Source organism: Muntiacus reevesi, chromosome 7 (assembly GCF_963930625.1).
Source record: "Muntiacus reevesi chromosome 7, mMunRee1.1, whole genome shotgun sequence".
NCBI classification, from domain to species: Eukaryota; Metazoa; Chordata; class Mammalia; order Artiodactyla; family Cervidae; genus Muntiacus; species Muntiacus reevesi.
Window position 1 is genome coordinate 85,381,976 of NC_089255.1, and position 18,253 is coordinate 85,400,228.

The 18,253-nt window shown below is 46.6% G+C and overlaps 1 protein-coding gene and 1 pseudogene across 1 annotated transcript in view; one reads left to right on the plus strand and one right to left on the minus strand.

The window, feature by feature from the left end:
* SPTLC2 (serine palmitoyltransferase long chain base subunit 2) overlaps window positions 1-17,245 on the minus strand; it is a 98,461-nt gene extending 81,216 nt beyond the window's left edge. Inside the window, exon 1 of the mRNA XM_065940717.1 lies at window positions 16,997-17,245. Within this exon, the coding sequence (XP_065796789.1) occupies window positions 16,997-17,128 (132 nt within the window). The 5' untranslated portion in view covers window positions 17,129-17,245. The remainder of the gene's footprint in view (window positions 1-16,996) is intronic.
* On the plus strand, window positions 696-4,061 carry LOC136172083 (protein transport protein Sec24C pseudogene; annotated as a pseudogene).
* Window positions 17,246-18,253: the final 1,008 nt, after the last annotated feature.

The following is an 18,253-nucleotide window of genomic DNA, read 5'->3' on the forward strand; positions in this document are numbered from 1 at the left end:
AAGACGCTTGCTCCTTGGAAGAAAAGCTATGACCGACCTAGATAGCATATTAAAAAACAGAGACATTACTTTGCCAACAAAGGTCTGTCTAGTCAAGGCTATGGTTTTTCCAATAGTCATGTATGGATGTGAGAGTTGGGCTAGAAAGAGGGCTGAGTGCTGAAGAATTGATGCTTTTGAACTGTGGTGTTGGAGAAGATTCTTGAGAGTCCCTTGGACTGCAAGGAGATCCAACCAGTCCATCCTAAGGAAAATCAGTCCTAGGTATTCATTGGAAGGACTGATGCTGAAGCTCAAACTCCAATACTTTGGTCATCTGATGCAAAGAGCTGACTCACTTGAGAAGACCCTGATGCTGGGAAAGATTGAAGTCGGGAGAAGAAGGGGATGACAGAGGATGAGATGGTTGGATGGCATCACCGACTCAATGGACATGAGTTTGGGTATACTCCAGGAGTTGGTGATGGATAGGGAGGCCTGGAATGCTGCAGTCCATGGGGTCACAAAGAGTCAGACACGACTGAGTGACTGAACTGAACTGAAGTTTGTCTAACTATAGAGAACATGCTCATCACCATTAAATAAGACTAATTTTTCAAAGCAGAAAAATCACAAAACAAAGGGCAAGTAATAGGTTATTTAATACAAGATTTTAAGGAAACTGGAAGTGGAGCCTGGGAGCCTTGACGTTAGCAATGAAGTCAAGCCTGGATCTGGAGCTGGGTGAGCTCAAGTCGGGCTCACTGGTTAACCAGTCAGCTCTACCGGGGCCGTCATTTGGGTAGCCGCAGCCCAACTACTCAGGGTTACCACCCAGCTATGGTGGGCAACCAGGACCCACAGCCGCCCCTACGCCCCATGGAGCCAACAATGGCTCAGTACCAGTCTTCCTGCCAACTCCTCCCCCCACCTCCCCCAGGAGCACCTCCAGCCTCAACAGCACAGAGCCCTTGAGGACAGACAGCCTACGGCCAGTTTGGCCAAGAAGATGCACAGAATGGGCCAAGCTCCACTGTCCAGATGCACAGGCGCCCTGGGTCTCAGTCATCCAGGTCAGCCCCATGGACACTGGTGGTCAGCCAGCCACCTCGCTTCTGCCCTCTGCCCCCCCCCCCCCCCCCGACAAAGGCACAGGTGACTGCTCACCTGGCTAGAATGCAGGTCGGCAGGGCTGTGGCTCCAGTGCCTCCCACTGTGAGGCTAGGCTATGGCCCCCGAACAGGTCATGGTTCCCTAACCCTTGTCTGTATGGCTCCTATCCTCAGGGCTAGCCTCCTCCCCTTGGCCAGACCCAGGGCCACCCTGGGGCCCAGCCTTCCCAGTGATCTGTCCCACCACGTGGGACAGCAGGGCCTCCAGCTTCACGCTCCAAGCTGGACAGAGTTTGGGGGGAGGTGCCAGGGAGTCACAGCCAGCCCAGTCATGTGTCCTCTCCCCCTTCAAGCGCTGCCCCCTAGCATCCAAACGACTGGCCCCCAGGACCACAACCACCCATGCACTCCTCCCAGAAGCTAGGCTACCAGCTGCAACAAAACAGTCCCTGTGGACCAGCCAGGGGCCTCGGACCAACTATGGAAGTCCCTACCTAGGAGCAGCCACTTGCATCAGTCAGCCAGGGCTTCCTAGCCACTATCTCCTAAGTGTCTGGACCCTGATGCCATCCCAAGCCCTACCAAGGTTACTGAGGATAACAGGAACAACTGGGGTTCAGAGCCATCTGTTACTGGAGCATGGGGCCAGGTGCCACCCCTGGTCACCACCAACCTCCTGGTGAATGACCAAGGGAACACAAGCCCCCGATACATCCGATGCACAGCCTATACTACCCCAAGTCCATCTGATGTGGGGAAGGCTCAGGTGCCCCGGCAGCTGTTATCAGGCTGCTGGCAAGGCTGCCCCCAGAGGAGGCTTCACTGTGTATCACTGGCCACGGGCAACCTGCCCTTTGCGCTGCAATCACTGCAAACCATGTTCGTGCCTTCATGCGGTTCCTCAGGGAGGGAAAAGCTTCCAGTGCTGCTTTTGCAGCTGTTATCAATGATGTTCCCCACCCCACCCCCAGTGTTTTCAACATCCGGCTTTTTTTTTTTTTCAACATCCGGCTTATATGGATGCTTACGATGGTCCAGAGCTCTCCCCGGGCTCTTACGAATTCTTGGCCGCTGTAGATGACTGCAAGAGCAGCAAGTTCCCCGGGGACTCTTGCCTTCATCTTCATGACTGACGTCTCCTATAATGGCATAGGGAGTGGTCTTGTTAGGCTCCTGTGTGAGCAGCTCAAGGTACTGTTAGACTTTCTGCCTCGGGAGGGTGGGGCAGAAGAGTCAGCAATCCCCGCTGGCTTTGTCACCTGTACTAAGGTCCACCTGTACCATGCGGAGAGCTCACTGGCCCAGCCACAGGTGATGGTTGGACCTGATGTGGGCAACATGCTGGATGGCTTCCTGGTCAATGTCAGTGAGTCTCGGGCAGTTATCACCAGCTTATTGGATCAGATTCCAGAAAAATCTGCAGACATGAGGGAGACAGAGACAGTATTTGCTCCAATTATCCAGGCCAGGATGGAGGCTCTGAAGGCTGCTGAGTGTCCAAGGAAGCTGTTTCTGTTCCACTCCTCCCTGCCCGCTGCAGAGGCTCCAGGAAGACTGAAGAACAGAGGCAACAGGAAGCTGATCAGCATAGATAAGACGACTCTGTCTCAACCTCAGGCAGGTGTCTATCAGGTCCTGGCCAAAGAATGTGTGGCCCACGGCTACTGTGCAGACCGCGGCCTCTTCTGGAGCCTGTGTGTGGCTATGGCGATGCTCTCTGCAGTACCCAGCTCACTGGTGGCTCTCTGTAAACACGCGGGCTTTCAGGGGGAGCATGACCAGCAACGGTTCCTTAGTGACCACAGCCAGGATCTACGGAAGGTCATTGGCTTTGCTGCTGTGCTGCGGGTCCAGACAAGCACTCATGTCCGCGCTGCAGATTTCTTTGTGGCTTTTCACATGAGTGACACAACAGATGTGGGGCTGGATGGGGACGAAGACGGTGACTGGGGAGTTTAAGCAGAACGTCTGGCTCCACGAGGAGAGTGGGGCCCTGCAGGGTGCTCTGCTCTACCCCGGCTGTGCAGGGCAGCAACGGCTCTGCATCCACAGCCTGGGGTGCGGTGGGGGGGGATTCTGAACAGCCCCGTGAAGATTATTCGAGACGCTCTCATCACTCGGTGTGCCCAGATGTTGGCCTGTTACAGAAAGAACGGTGCGAGCTCCTCCTCTGTACGACAGCTGATCCTTCCTGAGGGCAGGAAGCTACTCCCAGCTGAACTCTGCTGAAGAGTGATATCCTGGAGCTGAGGTCAGCTGTCCTACTGCTGACCACGCCTAAGTCCGACAGTGGGTTACCTCCAAGGACGTGGCTGAGACCAATGTCGTCTCCTATCCTCAGCTCCTACTGTTGACAAAGTCTCCCGTTGAGAATGCCACTGAACCACCAGCAGCTGGAGCATCTAAAGAGTGTCTAAGCAATGGCAGTATGTATTTGCTGGAGAATGAGCTCAACTTCTTCCCTGGTGGGGGTGACTGTCCAGCAGGGTGTTGTCCAGAGCTTCTTCGGCATCACCTCCTTCAGTCAGACTGCCAGTGGTCGGGTGTTCTGCCAGTTTCGGATAATCTACCGTCCAAGAAGGTGCGAGGCCTCACTGATGGTCCGAGGGCACAGAGATGACAGTACGTGAAGCTTATCGTGGTGAAGGAAGAAGACAAACTGGAGATGCAGTGCAAACACCTCCTGGTGAAAGACACGAGCCTAAGCGGGGGAGGATCCCATGGGGACCTTCTCTGTCACAGGCACAAGGAGGTTCAGACAGCGACTAGGCTAGAGCACGTGGGTATACAGCACAGGGTCCAGGCCAGCCTCCAGAAAGTACCCCAGGACAGCAGAGAAACTGGAACAGCTCCACAGCTGGCAAGTCAGATAAGCTGACCTTAAATGAAGCGTAAGGGACAACTTTCCGGGCTCAAGTACCCAACCACTCTGTCATGCCCTGCTGTTGGAAGGGGCCCTTAATCCCCTGACATTACCCTCCTTTTCCTGCTAATCCTGTTGTGAGCAATGCAGTTTCTCAGCTCACTGTATGTGATTTGGTGTTGGGGGATTTGCAGCCACCCAGACCCTTGCAACATTACATGTCCCTTTGGACCAGCCTCCAAGAAGAGAAAAGCAGGCAAGGAGAAGTGGGGATCCCAGGGAAAAGGGCTGCTAATTCAGCTGTGTTTCATCAACAACTTACTATGCTTGAGATAAACACATACAGATGCACAAGAGTAGGGTATAAACCACAGACAGTGGAGAGAAAAGTGGTCAGTCTTCTAGGGTCTAGAAGTCAACAGCCAACTCAGTCACTGAGAGGGGTTGATTAACTTTCTCGCTCTGCTTCCACAGCTCGTTCTCTCTCCTGCAGGGACTGGTGATCCCTTGGTGGATAGAGGCACATTATCAGAGACGAATGGGCCTGGGAACAGAGCTGCAAAGTGTATTGAGACCTGGGGGAGGTATCAGCCTCCTTTCCAGCTGCAGAGGCCCTAACACTGGACGCTTCTGCAGGGAACCTGGTCATCAGCTTGCAACACCTCACGGAGCCTCACTCTGAGCTCCCGCTGGAAACCTGGCTCTCCAAGCTGGAGGCTGACGGGGAGAAAAGCAGAGGCGGCTAGTCCTTCCTGCCAGGACACAGTCTCTCCACAGGCTTTGGTACTGACAGAGTGCCTGATGGTTATCTTCCAACCTGACCTGGCTGGGGCAGGACAAGGGCTGGGCTTGACAGTGACCAGGTTTGCCTTCTCCCAGCCTAGGATACTCCTGCTCTGGACCTCCCATTTCTCTTCATTAGTTTATTTTTCAATGCATCCTCAATTTGTAAAGAAGTAAAATTACAATGTAGGGAATTCCCTGGTGGTTCAGGGGCTGCAGAGAAGCTAAAAAAATAAAATAAAAAAAAAAAGAAAAAAGATTTTAAGAAAACATTGTTTAGAGGCAAAAAAAAAAAGACACTCCAGTTAGAGCTTTTCCTCCTACCATACTGTGGAAGAAACAGCTAAGTGGCCCCCTGTATACATTCTCTTTAAATTCCCTTTAGCGACAGACACTCTTCAGTTTTCTCTGGGTACAAGGCTACCCAGCTACATACGACACTCCCCAATCTCTCTTGCAGCAAAAGACAGCCATGTGAGGAATTTGGGCCAACAGGAAGTGAACAGAAATGACGGGTGTACCAGGGCTGGAGTACATCCTTTAAAACAGCAAGTGCTGCTCTCCCCCATTTTCCCGCCTCTCTGCCTATGGCCTAGCACGTGGATGTGGTTGAAGATGTTAACTGAAGACAGCATCCTCAAAGGCTGCAAGACAACAAAGAAGATGAGATCTCACATCCTACCTACTCAGGACCACCTATCTCCCGATTTTACAAAGAGATCGTCTCTACCTTATTTATTTAAATGTCACTTTTATAGCAACAAAAACAAAACAACCAAAAACAACACTGAGACTTTTGCTTCCAAGTCGGAGTTAATAGGTAGAGCCAAGCCATCACTTTCACAGAAAACCTAGATAAAACTATATAGGTTACTCAAAACAAGAAGTAGTTTTAAAGACAATGATAAACTGTTTTCCATGCAAAGAGGACAAGGTGAATTAAGATTCCAGAGAGGGAACAGCCATTCTTTAGTGAGCTAAAATCGCTGGTCATTTTCTCTCCTCACGGTATTCATAGAATCTGATCATGAACAGATCATAACTAGACTTGCCATGGGCAGAAGAGCTCTACCAAGGAACAGAAAAACCAACAGAGTTTATAAGAGCTATATAGGTTGGTGTGAAGAGTCCTGGATATGTGACCAGTTTTCTGCATAAGACATTATCAAGTGCTGGAGAAGCTAGGGAGATAGACTAGAAAGGTGATGTGAAGTCAACCACAATCTTACCAAGCTTAGGAGTTAAGTTCATACTAGAGTGAGGAACCTGCAACAAACACACAACAAATCCCATCCTTGAGACACCGTACTCACTAGAGTGAACTGAATCTACCTAAAAACTCTGCCCAGCCCACCAAACTCAAGACCTGGTTAGACGGAGGTGCTCAGGCCCTTCCCATATCTCTGAGAGAGCAAATGGCAAAAGGCCAAAAAAAACTGACTTTAGTCTCTGCCAGTCTTTTATTCATAACATCCAGCAACCAATCAAAAACCCCTGCTTTCCCAGGAGGCTGGGAGAGAACAGGAGCATGACTAGAAGAGAGAAGGCACAGTATACAGTAGCCTTATATTTCAGCATTGCTGGTCTCGGGCTACGTGTTTCCCTGGTGGCCCACTGGTAAAGATTCTGCCTGTTAGTGTGCGAGACGTGGGTTGGGAAGGTCTCCTGAAAAAGGAAGTGGCAACCCACTCCAGGATTCTTGCCTGGGAAATCCCATGGACAGAAGTGTCTGGAGGGCTAGAGTCCACGGGCTTGCAAAAGGGCAGGACACAACTTAGGGACTAAACAACAACAAAGTCTTGGGGTGTCTCTCACACCTTCACCTCTCCCTTTAACTTCACGTCCCCAGAAGTACAGAATCCTCCTGTTTAATTTTTTTTAACATTTCTAAAATTGAAAAAATAATTTCTGGACATCAGACTCTCCTAGGAACCCAGAGCCCCCTTTCTACCAACGAGCTCAAAATCATCATGATTATCTCATTCTTTTCACTCATTCAGCAAGTATTTCATTCCTATTCATATGTATTTGACAATACAAATAAAAGGTAGTCCTTTTTCAAGTCCTCAAGAATTCTGCAAATTTTTTTTTTTTTGAGATAAAAGAGAATAGGGAGACTTTTTAAAGGATACTATCTAAAGGGGGTTACCTATAAATACACAGAATGAGAACTGCACACAAAATGAGAAGCATTTTGAGCACAAGTATTTCTCAAGTTGTCTCACTTTTCCTCTTCACATGACTAACAACAAAACCAAGGAAAATTCAAGCAATCTGTCCAGTTACAAGAAAGCTGGATTGAAAGTCAAGATGAGAATGCAAGTTTCTACATTTTCCCCTTACTGCCATTTAGTCTTATTCCCTGGTTCAGACTGTAAAGAACCTGCCTGCAATGCAGGAGACCCAGGTTCAAACCCTGGGTTGGGAAGATATCCCTTGAGAAGGAAATGGCTACCCACTCACTCCAGTATTCTTGCCTGGAGAATTCCACGGGCAGAGGAGCCTGGTGAGCAAAAGTTCATGGGATCCCAAAGAGTTGGCCACAACTGAGCGACTAACACCTTCTTTCACTTTCAGTTATATGCCTGAGATATTCTATGAATCAAATTTACTTTTAATTATTTCAGAGATAATATAGCTTAATCTGATTAGAAATTATCAGTGGCTTAAAATGAGACTTTCACTTTAAACTCAATCTTTGTGCTCACTTTTTGCTATTCATATAATTAGCTATTTTTGCTATTCATATTATCAGCTATACATCAATTGAGACAGAGGTTATCTGAGTTTCACTTCCCCTACTAAGAAAATGTCTGTTTCTAGGAAACCGGAACCAACACTAATTAACTTAGCTATCCTGAAAAAACCCTGCTTCCTTTTCCTACATACAAACCACGCCTGTACAGGAGGCGATAAAGATACCAGCCTTTACTACGTACAGCAGAGGTCTCTAACGGGCACTTCTATCACAATCATGTGTCCATTTTAACACTGATTTGTCTTTTTTTTCTGGCCTTGCTGCGTGGTGGGATTGAACTCAGGCCATGACAGTGAAGATACCAAATCCTAAGCACTGGACCGCGAGGGAACTTCCTTGGGTTGTCTTTTCATTACTGAGTTAGAAGAGTGCTTTATACATCCTAGATAGCAGGCCTCTTATCTATATCAGGCTATATGATTTGATTTTCAAATACTTTCTCCCATTTTATGGATGCTCATTTCACTTTCCTCATGGCCTCCTTTGAGATACAGTTCTTAATGTTGACTCAGGACAATTTATCTTTTTTTCCTTTGGTTGCTGATACTTTTGGAGTCATGGAACAAAAAAAACCGTGGCCTGATCAAAGTCTGCAAAGGTTTATCCCTATGTTTTTTCCTAAGAATTTTGTAGTTGTAACTCTTACATTTAGATCTTTGATCTTACCCATGTGCCAGCTGCCCCACACCACTTTTTAAAAAGGTCATTCTCTCTCCCCTTGAATTATCTACTCTTGTAGAAAAATCAGTTGACCACAAATGTAAGCATTTTAGTTCTGCCCCAACCTGGGATCCCTGCATTTGCAGTGCAGTCTTAGCCACTGGAATATCAGGAAAGTCCCTACAGTTAGTTTTTAAATTGGAAAGGGTGAGTCCTCCAACTTTGTTCTTCTTTTTCAGGGCTTTGTATATTCTGGGTCCTTTATGTTTTCATTTGAATTTTAGGACCAGATTTAAGTACTACCAAAAAATCCAGCTGATACTTTGACAGGAGTTGCACTGAATTTGTAGACCAATCTTAAGTCTTTCAATCCCTGAACATTTGGATGTCTTTGCACTTATTTAGATCTTTAATTTCTTTCAAAATGTTTTTGTAGTTTTCAGTATCCAAGTCCTGCAGTTTTTCTGTTGCATTTTTCCTAAACATTTAATTCCGTTTGATGCTATGTGTGCAAAAGCTGTGCTTTAGCGGCTTTATGGAGACTGATGCGGACCTGGCTGCCCTTCCAGTTGGTGCCCACTACAAAGGCAGGGGGGAGGGTACAGGCCCAGAACGCGTTAGCGGTGGAAGAGAGCTCATCAGAAAATGCAGACTTTGTGGCAGACCTGCGCGGGCACACAGGCTTCCGGCAACATCCGTCTGTCGTACCGTGGGGCTTATCTAAGAGACAGGAAAGTGCTGCAGAGATGTGGGTGGTGAGGGACAGTAACACCTCCCGTGCAGAGCACCACCGCCCAGAGCGCACAGGGAACCAAGCGGTGCGCGCACACTCGGAGCCCGCACTTCTGAATTATCAGTAGGAATATGGGAACATCGAAATGCAGATCTGTTTTACGGCTGGCTTTGGAAGCACTTCTTAGCCCATTCCATATGAGGTAACTTCACAAAAAAATCAGGAACTTATCCTGATGGCAAGGAAAACATGTGGATTCCCTTCTTTTCTAAAGGTGCCTGACAAAATAAAGAGGACACTTCTGGTAATATATGTTCAGAATGTGGCATTGCTTGTGTGATGGGAGTAAAGCTCCAAACTATTTTTTCTAGTTAAGTGTGGTAGGCAGTAGTGAGAGGCTAGCTCACTTCAGGAAAAATCCAAGGGAAGATCAGCCTCTATAACCAACTCTCAAGAGATGAAATCTATTGTCATTCCTAATACCTAAACTCCTCAAAAATTAATTTTTTTGAGTAACTTCTGAACTGTTAAATCCAGTGACATGACAGATTAAGACAAACCTGAATACAACCTGGTTCTGTTAACTTACTACCTGGGCCAGATATTTAAATGGTCTGGAATTCAGCCTGACTTGTAAAATGGAGGTAATATTCACCTACCCAAGCTCTCGTGAAGATTAGATAGGTAGAAAAGCTGGGGAGAGGTTCTGACCACAGTAAATGGTACCTATTTCTATCACTTGAATAAAAGTTTCTAAAATTTCTTCTTGGCTGTGCTGGATCTTTGCCGCTGTATGGCTCTTCTCCAGGTGTGGCGAGCAGGGCTGCTCATCACTGTGGCGCGAGGACTTCTCTCTGTGGGCTTCTCTTACTGCGCAGCACAGGCTCCAGGGCCCGCAGGCTTCAGCAGCTGTGGCTCCCGGCCTCTAAAGCACAGGCTCAGTAGCAGCTGTGGCGCACGGAAGCTTAGTTGCTTCTCGGCATGTGCTTCCTGGACCAGGGATCAAACCTGAGCCCCGGCATCGGCAGAGGACTCCGCAACGCTGAGCCACCAGGGAAGCCCCTCATGGCTATTATTATCCTTAGCTTCTCACCACCAAGATTGTTGCTTACCCCTCCTTACTGAAACACCCTCCATTTCCTTGGGCTTTCTCACACCACTTCCCAACACTTCTCTTCTTTCCCAATCAACCTTCTTCAACAATGGTGTGTGTGTATCTTCTCCCAAGAACACCAGGATTCCCCAAAATTACATCCATGGTGTGTCCTCTGCTTGCTTAATGCCCTTTTCTATCGACTTTACCAACTTCCATGGCTCAACCACCACCCCTTCATTCCTTCATCTAAGATCTCCTTAGTTCCTATCACAAACCAGGCACAATTCAAATAGTAAAAGCTCAGCTGTTTGCTGAAGGGGCTTACTTATTAAGCAGAAAGAGGCTTATTATTTAGAATAATTCAAAACCACCACACTGGACAGGTCAGTACTTTATCTGCAGTTTCTAAAGCTTTCCAAATCATAAAAATTATTGAATATTTTCCCCAACCTCAACATGTAGAGTAACACTGGATCACATGCATAGTCTCAGTAACACTGCATATTTTTTACTCTACTTAAGAAATATCAGAAAACAGCAGACTGATTTACAACAGATCACATTCAAAAATGAGCCCCCAACACAGGGGTTATCCCTGCCCTTTAGGGTCTTACAGTACACAGGAGTTATTTCTACAGTCAGAAGGAAAAACCATTTTAAAACAAAAGGAAAAATCACCACCTTAACCTTCATAATGGGTCTTGAAGGTAGTCTTAAAGACAACAAATGTTATGATACATTTTCTGAGCTTGAATCAGGCAAGAGCAAAGGGTTTATTTGCTTAATCCACATTAAGTCACAAGTTACAAATTATATTATAGAAGTCTTCTTAGAAGCTATTCAGAAGGCAACTGGCTTTTGAGGCCACAGACCATGTATTTAATCAAGTAAGGCACACCCACTCAGAATGCAAACACAGCCTCTACCCATCCCCCTCTCAATTGCCTATTCTGCCAATAAACACTGCTTCTTTCTTTCAAAAATGGAATCTAATTGAATCTCAACCAATTAACTACTTGCTCAGAACACTATGAAGTTTCTAGGCCACCTAGGCCAACCTTAAAAAATGGGCAAGCCTGTCTGCCCTGAATATCCAAGTTCTAAGATACTATATTAAGAATACAGTGGGGGGGAGGGTGGTGGAGAAGAATCAGTGATTTATATGTTAAATACTGGTCTCATGTCCCAAGAATTTTTATTAACGAGAATTTCTGAGTTCCTCAAATGACTCTGGAATCTTTTAGATCCAACTAGTAAGACTTGAAATGTTCTTCTGCTTGGAACAAAAAGCACTTGAAACAAACATCTAATCCCATGAGTTGTAAACAGTTACAACATTATTTCTGCAAAGCTCTGAGGTCTTCTGATGTCTCACCAGGCCCTGTGAAACCTGAACAGGTATATTCACCTTCTAGCTACTCCTCCAGTTCCTGTGTCAGAACCAGCTTCTTTTAGAAGGTACTGTTTCCTCTCAGTGGAAACAAAAGCTAGTAGCTACTTGGTAAACCACCTTTCATTAGTTATTCATTTGCCTTCTTCTAAGTAGCAAAACCAGTACTTCGTTCTTTCTACTTTATTTATTACTTAAATAAGAACATAACTTGTGCTCCAATTCCTTCAGATAAAATCTTATTTACTGGGGCAGCTAGAAGGCTGTCATTCTTCTAATATCTCATAAAACTACTCCTAATGGGCTGGTGATGGACAGGTAGGCCTGGCGTGCTGCGGTTCATGGGGTCGCAAAAAGTCAGGCACGACTGAGTGACTGAACTGATACTGGATGGGAAAAAACTTAGGTTCAACTCTCTCAAAGGCAGATCATTTTTTTCTTCTATATTGTTAACTAATTTAGGAAAGTTAAATGTTTAAACAAATCTCAAAAGTTCTTCAAAGAAGTGGAAGACAGAAAAAATGTAATGTTAACAAGGGGCTTTAAAAGTAGAAACCAACAGTACTATATTTCAGGTGCAACTAAAATATGGCATTTATTTAACCAAATGTTAAATCCACAGTAATAAACTCTTGGTAATTAAGATCACTGAATACTCCAAATTGCTGCTGAGAAAATTTCCTGCAAAACCTCTAGAGGTCTTTAAAAATAGGATAGAATCATCTATCAAGATTAGTTTCAATGATATAGTTTTCATAAAGTCCTACAAATAGATAAAGGAACTGAATTACATAAACCCCTAAGGTTCCTTCCAGCTCTTAATTCTGCCAAAACTTCCAATTCTAACTCTTTCAAAGCTTCCCTAACACTAACTGCCACCCTTTACCTCAAAAAATCCTGACTCACTTCTCTCACTCCCTCCGAACAGCAGAGAGGAAAAATTACCTCTTCTCTTCCTTGTGAAAACTCTATCGTTGATATTAAAAAACAGTAATGTCTACACCTTTTAAGGATGGCTACAGGAAAAAACCTAACTTTTCTGTGATCTCTCTCCTTAATTCTCACACTGCCATACCACTAACACTTCTGATCACATGTATGTGCGGGGGTGGGGGGACCGGTGGGGAGGGGGGCTGCTACATACCACCAAGCAATACTGTGACCCAGCTGGGTGTCCTGCAATTTCTTTCCTTTAAAAAAAAAAACCCGAAGAATATAGCTAATTTACAATGTTGTTAGTTTCAAGTGTAGGGGTCCCACAATTTAACTCACCTCTACACTACCAGGAGATAGCATCAGATCCCACAGGTAAGGGTTCAGTCCCACAAGCCTGCCCTGCTCCACCCCCAACTTCACATGCCAGTATCAAGAACCTGTGCTTCTGACCAATCAGAGGTTCTGGGGACCCCTTCCTTGCACTTGGTTAATTTACCAGAGCAGCTCACAGATCCCAGGAATACTGGTTCCTTACTGTTTACCAGTGTGTTATAAAAGGAGATGATAACAAAGGATACAGATGGAAGAGAGATGCAGGCAAGGAATGTGGGGAGGGGTACAAGGCTTCCAGGTGCGCCGCTGTCCCAGCCCCTCCACATGGTCAGCAACCCAGTCCTCTCTGGTCATCACGCAGGCATGATTGATCATTAACTCCATTTCCAGCCTCTCTCCCCTATCTGGAGAGCTGGGGGTGGGGCTGAGCATTCCAAGCTTCTTGTTTTGTTTTATTTATTTATTTTTGGCTGCATCAGGTCTCAGTCGTGGCAGGGGCCTTCGGACCCAGTCACAGCGCTGGGACTCAGTTGCTCCGTTGCATATAGCATCTTAGTTCCCCGACCAGGGACTGAACCCGTGTCCTATGCATTACAAGGCAGACGTTAACCACTGGACCACCAGGGAAGTCCCAAATCCCAAGCTTCTAATCATGACTTGGTCTTTTTGGTGACCGGGGCTCCCACTTAGGAGCCTAATGAGAGTCAGCTCATTAGAACAAAAGATATTTCTAGTATCCAGGAAATGTGAAACTGAGTCAGAAACTGGAGGTCAAAGACCAAATATTAGAACAAAAGATGCTCCCAGGACTTTTATCATGTAGGAAATTACACAGGAGTGGGGGTAGATATATACGTATTTTTCTCCTATAAATCTCACAGCTAATGCTTAAAAAAAAAAAATAACAAGTGTTGGTGAGCATGTGGACAAACTGGAACCCTTGCACACTGCTGATGGAAAGGAAAAGTGGTACAGACACAGCGTCAAACAGTAGCATGTTTCCTCAAAAAAATTAAACACACCATATCATCCAACAATTTCACGTCTACACCTGAAAGAACTGAAAGCACGGTTTAAGAGTTACTTGCTGACAATGGCGTTATTCACAACTGCAACATGGAAGCAACTGCAATGTACACTGACAGATGAATGGCTACGCAAAATGTGGTGTATATACACACAGCGGAATACTATTTGGCCTTTAAAAATAAAGGAAATTCTGATACATGCTACAACAAACATGAATCATGAGGATGCTATGCTAAAAAAAGAAGTCAGTCACCAAAAGACAAAAAAGTGGAACGTGGAATGGTGGTGACCAGGGACTAGAAGGAGGAGAGAATGTGGAGATACTGTTTAATGGGTACAGAGTTTCAGATTTACATGATGAGAAGAGTTATGGAGATAGATGGTGTGGATGGTTGCACAACACTGTGAATGTATTTAAGTCCATTGAATGAGACACTTATAAATGGTTAAGATGGTAAATTTTATGTTACGTGTATTTTACCACAGTTAAAAAAAAAAACATTGGAAAACAGAACACAAAACCAAACAATAATATCTGATTGTTTCATAATGCCCTTTCTACCATGGCATCTACTGATATTTACTCAAACGCTAAACCCAAATCCAACAAAGAGGCCAGCATATACATTCATCCCTTCAAACACAGAAACGTAGACTCCTGAGAGCGCAGAGGGATCTTAGAAGTTTCTAACTTCTCTTCTGTTCTTTAAAAGACAAATGGGGGACGTCCCTGACAGCCCAGTGGTTAAGATTCCATGCTTCCAATGCAGGGGGCTCAGGTCGATTCCTGGTCAGGGAACTAAGATTCCACATGACTCAGGGCACGGCCAAAAAACAAGAGTGGAGTATGTGAGGAAATGAACTTATATCTCAGATTTAAAAACCACATTACATTCTCTTTTCAGTAAAAGCAAGACACAAGCCTGTGCACTTAACATCTTAGGTGTATTTTTATGGCATAATTTGCCATATTTCGCTAGAAACTGGGGGAAAATACACAGAGCACTAGAGTGCTCTGGAGTAGCATAGCACATCCCTTTAGTTAAACACAACTTTAAAAATATTTTAAAGATATTCTCCAAAAAAAATAAATAAATAAATATTCTCGCTCTCATGAAATTTCTTTTGCTTAAGAAAAAAGGGGGAAAGACAACACTCCACAGCCAAGTCCTCCTATTAGTATAAAAGTTAATACCTGAAGTCTTTGTCTTAAAAAAAACAAACAAAAGACTCATGAGAAATTGTTTTCTAAAAGGGACAGTGCAGCCCTAAATATTCTTTGGGCGCACTCCACCAAACCATTCTCCCAAATGCCACCAGTGTGTCTTGAGTGAAATTTTTCACTAAGATATATTAGAAAAAGTCAAGGTTTCCAGGTATACAGATTTTTAAATTTCATTTCAGCAGCTTAATATTTTTTCAGTGTATCAGTCAGTAAACTCTGAAGAAATGTCATGCCCACTAGTGCTAAACAATTCAGGATTATGGGAGGGAGAGATCTTATTTACTACGAACAGTAACTCCAACCACAAGTGTGTTAAGTGAAAAGATCACTTAGACCAAAGCACCTCTAACATGTGAACACTTTTCTCTCGGTTTCCCCTTCGCTCTTAAAAATCATCATGCACTTGTTGGCCTGCAATGTATTTTCCGATTTCCACCATTAGGTTTCCCTGTTACAGTCTCTACCACAACAATTTTATCTTACTAGCCATTGCTAGGAAAACAACCTTTTCAATGGGCTTATAATGAGCTGATTCTTATCACTTCCTGTCCCACACAATTATTTCTTCAAAAATGGAAACAGAATTTTTGAGTCTGTGTATCATGTTGTCTTATGCCTTAAAAGACATAAGGGGAGGTCAAGTCTCTTTTATGTACTTTCCCTCTAACGCTTACAGACTTAATATCTCAACAAGACCTGGAGAAACACCTATTTTGTTTCACGCCAGATAGTAGCAATGGGGGAGAAGGCTGGCACATATTTATGGTAAAACCAAATTACATTACAACAGTCACATTTCCTGCTAAGGGGAACAGACTACTTCTGGGGGAAAAAATGATTTCCTTAATTTCTTAATGAGATTTTTCAGTATTAAAGTCAACCGCAAATATCACAACACTTCTCCCAACACTGACCTTTCATCTTTTTAACCAGCTCCTCTTTAAAAACACACTTCAGAATACCTGTCAGTCCACAGAACTAGAAAGTTGACAGTCATTACTGCTTTGAATTCAGAACTTTTCAAAATATTTCAGAACTGCCAGGGCTTGGGTGGTGACTCAGCCTTGGTGAATTAGACAAGACTCATGGCAAGTTGCGCGCTCGAGCTCAATGTCGTCTGACTCTTTGCAACCCCATGGACTGTAAGCCCTCTGGGCTCCTCTGTCCAAGAAATTATCTTGGCAAGAATACTGGTTTTGGTTGCCATTTCCTTCTCCAGGGGGATCTTCCCAAACCAGGGATGGAGCCCGAGTCTCTTGTGTCTCCTGCATTGGCAAGCGGATACTCGACTGCTGACCCACCTGGACTCCCCTCATCACAAGTCATCACCAGGCTAAAAAATTCCCTTGCGTGATAGCACTCCTGCACGAGGTCAAAACGACCACCTAACTCAACCTGGAGCCCGGGATGGTAGGGGGCGGGGGAGGGAGCGGGTAGGATTCCCACCTAGGACCAAGACCATCGTGCTTTTAGGACCAAGACCATAGAGCTTAATATTAAGCCTCTGGACTGGGTTCACTGCCAGGTTTGTGGCCCAAAGTCTTGCTCTGCAGAAAGGGGTAAGGAAGAGACTGGGTGCGTTTCCAACTGGTACCACCTCCTAACTTTTCTTTACCTCCTGGGGATTCTAAGTGTGGTTTTCCCTAGAGGGTTTCAGAGCTTCTAGGAGGAAGCAAAACCCCCTGAAGGGGCTAGAGGAGGGAGGAAAAAAAACAACCAAAAAACCAAGAGCCCACGAGTGGCCCCTCCCGGGCTTCGAGGGGCGGGGGGGCACGCCTTGCCCGCCCCCCCCCCCCCCCCACCCCCGAGCGGCAGCACCCACTTCTGGCGGGATCGGGTAGCAGAAGCAGAGCCAGACCTCCGGGGTGTGGTGAGGTGAGGTGGGGGGGGGGGAACCTCAGGCGCAGAGAGATAGGGGAGCCCCAGCGGCCGCCCTTGAGCTTCCCGGCCGCGGGAAGGCCGGGTCAGCGCCAGGACGCGGCCGCCGGGACTCCTGAGCCCCGCGGACGGTCACCGCGACCTCCCCGCCGCCTCTTCTGACGGGCGCCGGCTCGCGGGCACCGGGCCCCCAGGTCCCCGGCCGCCCGGTCCCTCCGTACCTGGCCGGCAGAGGCTGCGGCGACCGCGGCGCTGCTCCTCACGTACCCGTTCCGCACCTCCCCATTCGCCACGCAGCTGTTCGCCCGCACCGGGCGACGGCAGCAGAAGCAGCCTCCGGGATCCGGCCGCATCGTCCCGGCGGCACCCAGGCGGCCACAGGCAGACGCTCTCTGTAGGCGGCGGCCGAGGAAGCGGCTGCCCCAAAGTCCCGCTCCGCGCCCCTCCCGCCTCCCCGAAACCGGAAATGGCTGCACGCCGCCGCCGCTTCCCTGCGGGGCCGTCACTCGGGGGCGGGGCCCGCTCCCGCCGAAGCCTGCGGCGCGCCCAAGGCGGGGCCCCCGGGAGCCCGAGACCCGGCCGGGGGAGCGGAGCGCACGGAGTGGCGTGCTCCTGAGGGGGCCGCTGGCCAATCAGGAGCGGGGGAGGAGGCGTACTCTCCCTCCGCCTGGCCAATCACGGGCTAGAACGGCGCGACCCCCGCGGGTATGTCAGGAGGGTTTGCTGGAGGCGGACAGCTTGGACCTGGGAACTAGACTGAGCCCAAGTCTCTAGAGCAGGTTCCCAGTTCTCTTGGACCGGTGGCGCCCTCTCTGCCTTTGCCTCCGGGGAAGTGGTCGGTTTGAGTCCCCAGCCTTCTATTTAATTATCTATTTCTTTTTTTACACGATACCTTTCTTTTTTTTAAACATTCCCTCACCATTCTTCAGTGCTCATCGTACATTAACACATTTAAAGTAATAATTCACATGTCTCTTTGCCCTTCACATCTGTTCAGTTTCAGGGTTTTCTGTACAATTTCTTTTGTACAGAGAGTCAAGAAACTTGGTCTTGTTCCAGGTCTGCCAGTAACCAAAAGCTAAACCTTGAGTATTTAACCACTTTGGGAACCAAATTCTTTAAAATGGAGTGAATACGTCCTGCTTAATACTCATTGCAAGAATTCTATTAATGAGCCATTTTGCACCTATCACAATACCCGGCTCATACTAGAAGCACTTTATATATATTTATATACATTATTTTTCACCTATTTTCATCTATATCCCCATAGTTATTAGAGAGGAAATGGTGGTTTAGTCACTAAATTGTGTTGGGCTCTTGCAACCCGATGGATTGCAGCCTACCGGACCCCTCTGTCCATGGGATTTTCCAGGCAAGCATATTGGAGTGGCTTGCCATTTCCTTCTCCAGGGGATCTTCTTGACCTGGGGATCAAACCCAGGTCTCCTGCACTGCAGGGAGGTTCTTTACCAACT